The sequence below is a fragment of the Castanea sativa genome, chromosome 3 (assembly GCF_040712315.1).
Source record: "Castanea sativa cultivar Marrone di Chiusa Pesio chromosome 3, ASM4071231v1".
Taxonomy (NCBI): domain Eukaryota; kingdom Viridiplantae; phylum Streptophyta; class Magnoliopsida; order Fagales; family Fagaceae; genus Castanea; species Castanea sativa.
Window position 1 is genome coordinate 50,666,596 of NC_134015.1, and position 9,747 is coordinate 50,676,342.

At 30.8% G+C, this 9,747-nt stretch overlaps 1 protein-coding gene across 1 annotated transcript; it reads left to right on the plus strand.

Moving 5' to 3' along the window:
- The first annotated feature begins 1,215 nt into the window (after window positions 1–1,215).
- LOC142628047 (transcription factor MYB1R1) lies at window positions 1,216–2,975 on the plus strand. The gene is made up of 3 exons (XM_075801990.1): window positions 1,216–1,723; window positions 1,936–2,147; window positions 2,256–2,975. The coding sequence occupies exons 1-3, from the start codon at window positions 1,429–1,431 to the stop codon at window positions 2,673–2,675; spliced, it is 927 nt and encodes a 308-aa protein (XP_075658105.1). The 5' UTR covers window positions 1,216–1,428; the 3' UTR covers window positions 2,676–2,975.
- The last annotated feature ends 6,772 nt before the right edge of the window (window positions 2,976–9,747 follow it).

Consider the following 9,747-nt stretch of genomic DNA (forward strand, 5'->3'; position numbering starts at 1 on the left):
ACTTATCCTCCACAACCCACGCCCACAGCTTGGGACAGAAATTAAAATAAGGTTTGTGAGGACATCAACTATGAGACAACGAAATCTTTCTCAAAGCTTCAAAGGAGCAGCGAATATGCCCATTTAACGGTGGAGAAAACACTTTCCTCCTCCACCATCCCCTTTTAAATTTTTTTATTAATGTATTTCTTTAGATAAATAGTTTTAACTTTTGACTTACAGTTTCGTTTCTGATGATTACTCTTTATTATTAAACTGATACACAAATGAATTTTTTTATATAGACGGGACCTAGGCACTAATTGGCTTTTTGATATAGACGATGATCGAAACTCTAAATTTCTAATTTGACCACAAAAAATACCAATTAAGTTAGCTAGAACTCACTTATGTATTTTCATTTGATTTAAAATTTTCTATATATATATTTGGTTTCCATTTAAACGTAGACAGCCATGCCAATAATACTTAACTTTCAAGGTCAAGATAACTTAAAATCACCTTATCTCAAATCAGTTATCAAGTCATAAAAATCTGTTGTTCAATAGGCATTGGAGGATCATGCACAGTTGCACATATTTCAAACCTGGACCACCCAAATACAACAAACATGTATGATGAAATCCTAGAACATAGGTGTGCATTTTGGATTAGGATAATATGATCTATGTTGCTTCATGATAATTGCTATTTTTGATATGATCATTATATATCCAAATACCAGTTGATTTCTGATATGATCTCTTATCCTCACGAGTCATGAATTAGCTATTCACTAATTTGTTTCTTTGTTGAGACTGGCCTCTATCTAAAAACATTACTAGATATATTTCTTAAAAAAAAAAATTGACAAAATGATTCTATTAAATTTTTAAAAAAAATTCAAATTGTGTTTTTGTATATTTTTTTATTGTCATGCTTGGCAAACAGATGAGTTTCACTCAAATAAAAACAATGATGGGATATTATTACTAGAACATTTGGCATTGTTTACACCGAGGAGGCGTGACAAAATTGGACGGTCCCAATTTATGATTTGAAAAAAAAAAATGCACTTGATACGGTACAGTATTGGTACAACTATATAATATAATATACAATGCACCTGCAAGGCATTTTAACATTTCCCAAGTAACCCAAACAAACAAAAAAGTCCATGCCAACTTGCCCACAAACCCTAAATATTACCACGTCTATATCAACCAAAGCAACCCTCATTACTCTTTTCCATTAGACACCACGACTTCACATCTCTCTCTCTCTCTCTCTCTCTCTCTATTCTCTGCCTCCTGTTTTTTTCTCTCTTCTTTTGCATGGACTGAGAGAGAGAGAGAGAGACTAGAAAGACTATATTCCAATATTAATATATTCATTTCAGCCTTTGCGTTCTCATATTATTTTGTGTTTTGTGCTTTTCCACCTACAAAGATGTCTCGCACGTGCTCACAGTGCGGGAACAACGGCCACAACTCGCGCACCTGCACGGAGGCTAGCAGTGGAGGCTGTGGTGGTGGTGGTGGTGGTGGTGGCGGCGATGCATCAGGAGAGAACGGAATCATGCTGTTTGGTGTGCGAGTCACTGAGGTAAACTCGTTTAGGAAGAGTGCTAGCATGACTAATCTCTCACAGTTCGACCAGCAGCCTCAAGACCCCAACGTTGAATCTGGCTATGCCTCCGACGACGTAGTTCACCCCTCCGGCCGTAGCCGCGAGCGCAAGAGAGGTGCTTTTCTTATATTTGATTTTACTATTTCCTATCCGTTTAAGCCTTTTAAGCTTTTAACTATCTCACTATTTCCTAAGTTTAAACTTTTAAAACGAGATCTTATTACTCGACATGAAAAAGAAGAAGTGATATTTGAGTTAGAATTAATTCGGGTTTATTTTAATGTTTTATTATTGTTTTTTTTTTTTTAATCCTTGGTGTGCATATAGGGGTGCCATGGACCGAAGAGGAACACAGGCTATTCTTGCTGGGGTTGCAGAAGGTAGGGAAAGGAGATTGGAGAGGGATTTCAAGAAACTTTGTGAAAACGCGTACACCTACACAGGTTGCAAGCCACGCTCAGAAGTACTTTCTACGGAGGACCAACCTGAATAGGCGACGCCGGAGATCTAGTCTCTTTGACATCACTACTACTGAAACGGTAATAAAAGTGAGACAGAAGATAGATTTATATTCGTACATAATAAATCTCAACAAACAGTCAAGTTATTTTTGTGGCAATTAATAGTCTTTTGGATTTGAATGACAGCTTGTGGGTTCTTTAATGGAAGAAGAGCAAGTCCACCAAGAAACTGCTCCACTACCAAAGCGACAGCCACATTTAAGCCGTAATCTCGGTGGGTTTCCAGTGTCAACTTTTCCTGCGACGCTCTCTGCAGTATCACACGTTGGTGAGAACCAAGTTGAAAACCTCTCTTTTATGAGGACGACGACAAGTACTAAGCCCATTAGGCCAATACCAATTCTTCCAGTCCCTCCATCTTCAAAAATGGCTGAACTTAATCTGAATCAGAAGGAGACCTTGCCTTTGTCACTGAAGCTCTCTCCAGCATCGTCGGACGAGCAGTCACCACCGCCGCCGCCGCCACCGGGGAAGCACTCTTCGGCTTTTCAGGCCATGTCAGGAAACTTTAGCAGCAATGGGGATAGCATTATTAGTGTTGCTTGAAGAATAATAATTATTATTATTATGTGCTAAAAAAAAAAAAAAAGTCTCTGTAAAGGTTGAAGAAGATGAAAGTTTGGATTAGATTTTAGATATGACTAAATTTAATTTGATTAGGCCAAGAAAATTAGGTTATCAGTAGGTACTACTAGTACTAGGTGATTAATTCCTTGTCTGTATAGGTTTAGAAAAATACAGGGGAAGAGGGCATGTCGTTTTCAATGTTGTGATGGATTCTTGTTTCATTTGTATGGTCGCTTTTGGGGTGAAATGATAAGAGTACCAGGTACCCTCCTGTTTCTATGGTCTGCTGGCATGTTGGAGCTTCAACTAGGCATAAATATCTGAAAGTTTGAATCTTTCTCTTTTATCTAATAATCCAAGCTATTAAATTCTGTTGCTTTTTCTGTTTCTTAGTTTGCTATAATTGAGTTGTGAGTAATTCAAGATAAGGGTAAGGTCGATTAACTTCATTACTGAAAATATTTATTATTAGACAAATAATTAATGTGATTTTTATACATATATATCACAATATTACTAGTGAAGTTTTAAGGAAGTACAGTAGTTGATATTAAATTATTAATGTCTTGACTTACTTATTATTCAAGAATAGGAAAAAAAACTATTTTTATATTTTACTATTCATGTAAAGTGCACACTGTAGTTATAAGAATTGTACACTTTCTACCAATGTGGTAATTATTAGCTACATTTTTACTTATGATGTATACTTTACGTGGTATTATGTATGTAAACCTAAATATAGAGGAAAGTTAATGTTATTGTCAAAATTATATGGCTGCTTTTGATTAAGTTGTTCCTTAAAACAATGACTTGCATGATATACCAAAAAGGACTACAAAAATGACAAACTTTCTTCAATCGTGTATCAAAAGGAGAAAGACTAAATGTGCTTTATGCCTTTTCCTTTTGTCAGGTCGGTGCGTTTCCTTCACCACACTAAGCTAGGTTAATTAAACATGCACGCTCGTTTTATCTTAGGTTCATGGGGATTGCCTTTACGAAAAAAAAAATGCATCATGAAATATGACAGATTATGTGCTATAGTAGCTCTATTTTAAAAAGCATATATGCTGCAGTGCACTGTGCCAATGCAAAATTCCAAATAGTTTTTCATACAAGCTTCACGGTTGATCTGAAAGTTTTTGAAATAGCGTTATTGTGTTTTGCCTGCGTAAGCTATAGGGAAAAAAAAATTTATATACTACCATATTCTTCTCTGCAATGTAATGTCAAGAATTTGCCAAGTTTTGTAATATGCCAGGAAACTAGTAATGTGTTGCAGTAGAAATTGGTTATTTTGTCAAGATTCTTGTATCTCAACCAACATCTCTTAGTTATCAAGTGAGATATTTAGAGTTTAAATTCTTCTTCCTCCATTGTAACTATTAAATTTATCCAAAAAAAAAAGATAAAAGAGAAAGAAATAGGCAATTTTCATGATTTTTTTTTTTTGGTATAAGCATTAATTTACACGGAGTAAATCAATTAAATCATAAAGATTCTCTCCATTTTAAATAAATCAATTTCATAAGTTTGATTAAATATTATAAATTCAAAAATATGTTAATGTCCCATTATTTAAAACTTCAAAAAATATAACGTCATTTACACAAGTAAATGTAAAAAATATAATTTTTTTATTATGAAATAGGCTCCTTCTATTTAAAATAAGATGTTCTTTAATCCCTAACCACCAAATTGTACTACTAGTCTACTTCTACTACCCCAAAAAAAAGTAAAATAAGATGATCTTTAATTCCTAACCACCAATTTGATCTTTAATCCATAAGTTTGATTAAATATTATAAATTCAAAAATATGTTAATGTCCCATTATTTAAAACATTAAATAATATAACATCATTTACACAAGTAAATGTAAAACATATATATTTTATGAAATAGACTTCCTCTATTTAAAATAAGATGTTCTATAATCCCTAACCACCAAATTGTACTACTACTGCTAAAAACAAATGTAAAATAGATAATTTTTAATAGATTTTATTAACATGTGCCCTAAAGACACACAATAGTATACCATTTTTTGAAAAAAATTTATTGAAAATAGAAAAAATTTTGCCAATTTTTTTAATTCTCAATAAAACTATTTCAAAAATTGATTAATTAATGTGTGTCGCTACTCATATTTAATTCCTAACCACCAAACGGCACTAGTATTCTAGTACTACTTTTTTATAACCAACTCCTTTCCTTAATTGCAACTGTAGGCAGCGGAAAACTTAGGGAAAATTACATTTTACCACCCTAAACTATGCACCAGATTACACTTCGCACCCTAAACTATCCAAATGCACACTTTGCACCCTAAACTATTACACTTATCACACTTTTCACTCGGTGTTATTTTTGCTGTTATTTTAACGAAATCTTACTGCATGTGACAAGCACATGCTTCTTACTTAGGTAGAACAAACTTAAAAGACCGAAATGTCCTTCTTCAAAATTTATTAAAACAGCAAGATTCTGTTAAACATAACAACAAAAGTAACACCGGGTGCAAAGTGTGATAAGTGTAATAAATTAAAGTGCAAAGTGTGCATTTAAATAATTTAAAATGTAAAGTATAATCTAATACATAATTTAAAGTGATAAAATGTAATTTTCCCAACAACTTAAGTGAGTTAGCAAGCCGTACCTCTCACCCTTTGCTTTAGTTGTGCTCACCAAACTGCACTAATAGTATTCTAGTACTACTTTTTTATAACTAGCTCCTTTCCACAATTACAACTGTAGGCAGCGGAAAACTTAAGCTAGTTAGCAAGCCGTACCTCTCACCGCTTGCTTTACTTGCGCTAAAAAACTAAGGCAAGTTGTCACGTCAACAAGCAAGTGGATCTATGAGATGGTCCTACTGACATAATTGGTGGCCAATTTTAAATTTATATGTTTCTAAAATAATCCAATGGATGCTAACAAAAAGACAAATGAGAATACAGTGATAGTAAATTTATAAAATACTGTAAATTTTGACATAATTGGTGGCCAATTCTAAATTTATATGTTTCTAAAATAATCCAATGGATGCTAACAAAAAGACAAATGAGAATACAGTGATAGTAAATTTATAAAATACTATAAATTTTATAAATTGGTGTGTAAATTTTTTTTTTAAATTGGAAATTTATTTATTATGTATTTGATGTGTCACCAATTTTCATTTATTGTTTGTCTACTTAGGGTCTGTTTGGATACAGCTGAAAACTGAAAACTGAAAACTGAAAACACTGTAACAAAATAATTTTTAAATTGGTGAATAGTGATGCGGGTCCCATTTTTAATTAAAAAATTTTAAAAAGTACATGAACAGTGCACCACTGTGCGGTTACTGTTCACGCACAGTGGTGAACAGTGCACCTGTCCCTGTTGAAACGTGTGCGCAGGGAAGAAAAAAAAAAAAAAAAAGAAGTCTCAAACGCAGGACACTGGACACAGCCTCCCAATCCAAACACACGCTTAGTTTGTAAGATTCTTCTTTAAAAAAAAAAAAACTTAGTTTGTAAGATTTTTGTAATAAAAGTGATAGTAATTTTAATAATTTCATAAAAAATCATGTTAGAAATGTCATAATAATACAAATTAAATAGTGATGTGTGTCATCTTGGCTAAGCATAAGTTGATAATTTTGTAAGTTGGATAGAGGAAAATTCTAATATAATTGAGTTAGTGGTGGTTCAAGATATGTTGAATTTATCTTCCTTTCAATAAATGTTACAATCTATTAACTATATAAAAAGCACCAATACCCTAACAGTACACATTTGGTTTATTGAGTCCCTTTTATCTTCTTTTTTTTTTTTCTTTTTTTTTCAAGTTTTGAACAGTTGCTACGGTGCCAATTTGGTTTGTTCAATTGGCACTGTAACTACAGTGCTTTGGTTTCACCTTTGCACTGTTACTGCTTTCTTTTCCTTCTTTATATTTTTATTTTTTATATAAAAAGCTGTTAGTTAACACCATAAATTGTCACAATATTTTTGCAGTTGTTGATATGTTTCCTTATAGGTTAAAATAAAATATCATACTATAATCATCCACAACTAAAACTAAAGGTATTATGAAAAAAGAAGTGCTACATCCACAACATTTTTCACAAACTTTCACAACATTGTTTATTAGGCTTCTTTTTTTTTTTTCCACAGAATGCGAGTTTTGGTTGTGCTTTTTTTGTCTTTTCTTTTAAATATTTATGTGTATGTACAATTATATTGACTTAACAAATTCTTACAATATTTTCACAATTATTGACAATATGTACTGTTCATTGGCCCCTTTTTTTTCACAATATGTTGGTTTTGCTTGTGCTTTTAAATATTATACGTGCATACACAATTATACTGACGCAACAAATTTTTAAAATATTTTCATCATTATTGAGGTGTCAATTTTTTAAAGGTCAAAATAAAATAATAAAATAAGAGACTGAGACCAATCACAACTAAAATTAAATGTATTATGAAAATATTATAATATCTTCTTCTTATCACAATATTTTCACAATTGTGAGATCTCAATTCCTTATAAATTAAAATAAAATAAAAAGAAATGCTATGTCACAAAAATTTTGTAACAAATTTTATGTAGCAAGGTATTTTTGAAGGATAAAAAAAGTGATATCAGTAGCGGGTTCAATTTAAAACCAATAATAACTTGTCATTTATAATTTGTTCTAAAAATGTAATTTTTTAAGGTGATTTTAAAAATGTTATGGATGTCGCATTTCTCTCAAATAAAATAAAAATATATATCTATTTGGATCCTAAAAATAAAAGTATTGTGAAAATGTTTTAATATTTTGTTGTATTCTTAGACTTTTTTTTAGTATATATAGTCAAATTGGGTAAGCCAAAATTCACTTTACGTGTCTTGCACAATTTTTTTGTATTGTCTTTTTGTTTGTTTTTTTTAATGCATAATTTTAAAACTAGTAATAATGTTTTACCTAAGATTTGTTGTGAAAATGTTGTAGACGTAAAATTAAATAATAAAATATCAAACTGAGACCTACCACAGTTAGAAATAAAAAATATTACAAATTTGTTTTGAAATTTTGTTATATTCCTAAACTTCTTTGTTGTGTGACATTTTGTTGTGTTCCTAGGTTTCTTCTTTTGTTTAGTCAAATTTAGTAAGCCAAAATTCATTGTTTTAGGCACAATTTTCTTCAGTTGGCTTTTTATTTTATTTTTAAATGTACGGTTAAAAGTGGTTAGCCCAATTTAACACCAGTAGCAATTTAACATCTAAGATTTATTATGAAAATATTGTGGACGTAATATTATTCTAAAATAAAATAATAAAATATCAGACTAGGACCCACTATAGCTAAAAATAAAAGTATTGGAAAAATATCGTGACTTTTTGTTGTGTTTCTAGACTTCTTTTTTGGTTTATTCAATTTGTTGAAATAAAATTCATTGTTTAATGCATAATTTTTTTAGGTTGATTTTTTTTTACACATTGTTTCAAGTTTTTAAAAAATAAAAAACAAAAACAAAAATAAAAACACACACACATATTGTTTTACACACACACACACAAAACCTATCGGAAAAAAAAAACACACACACACGCACACACAAATTGACAAAGTAACACTTTCCTCCTTTATGTTCAGGATAGTTGCATTCCCCCTTAAACTAAAGTTGAATAATTTTATCACTTATATTTTGTAAATGAGTATATACTCCTATTGTTTCTTTCTTCATTAAACCATAACAAAATCTTATAATTCTTAAAATATTTCATTGTGCAATGTCTAATATACTCCTACTAAATTTTAATGTCCCAAAAAATTTCTTTGTGTATTTTGAATTTTATGTGGTAGACTGGTAGTCATGCTTGGAAAGTTAGAATGATGATATATGGTGTTCTATTTGTTACCTAGAGAACACTATGTTATTAGGTTTAAATCTTCTACACTTATAATTTTATCTAATAGAAACTTTGATGACATATGTCTTTTGTTATTTTGTTATTTTTTTAATTTATTTTCCTGCTTTAAGGTATTCATCAAAAATAAGTAAGTTAAACATCGTAGTGAGACTCATAAAATAAGATAATAATGAATGAAATATGAATAAAAAAATCTTTATTGTAGATGATTGCAAATATTTAATTTAATGAAGATATTCAAAAAAATTGTAGCATATATTATCATTCATTGAGAAAATTTAAATATTGTAAAAGATGACGGCATTCATTATCATTCTTTGTAGCATTTTTTGGTAAGTAGATATTACATTTAGTAAATAAGTTCTAAAAAATTTTCATAGTACATAGATATTTAAAACCATGTTAGCGTGCCATGTCAGCATCTGATTAAAAAAATAATTTATCAATTTTAACAACAACAAAAAAATACATAGATTCATTTTTTTTATAGGAAATAGATTCATATTTGAACATGAATACACAAAAATATAAACCCAAATCACAAGAACTCAAGAACACAAAAAATATCTGGGCATTCAACATCTTTACTATAAAATTTCTTTCAAAGCAAACATTATTAAATTCACATCTAAAAAGTCAATGCCTAAGATTTTCATCACAACATTTTCTTTCCACCCAAAACCAAAAATTTTCTTATGAAACAAACATGCACACAAACCCAGTTGATTCGACTCACAATAACAACAAACCCAGCCAATCTCATAAATTTTCCTTGAACAATCATCAACATTTTTCCCAGAAAATCAAGATTTTCTTTTAAACCAAACACTAAAATAACTCACATTTAACAAAAAAACATAAACACAAACCCATAAATTTTCACACAAACCCATAAATTTTCTTATGGAACAAACATAAACACAAAACCAATGAACGACCAACCCTTGCAAATACACAAAAAAATCCGGCTACCGCCTCCACCAGTCAAACAATCAAACCCACCACCACACCACTTATCAAACAATCAAGAGAGAGAGAGAGAGAGAGAGAGAGAGAGAGAGAAACAACCCACCACCACCGATTGAAGTCGAACCCATCAAACTCGCTAGAAGACTCATCCGATCCCAAACGAG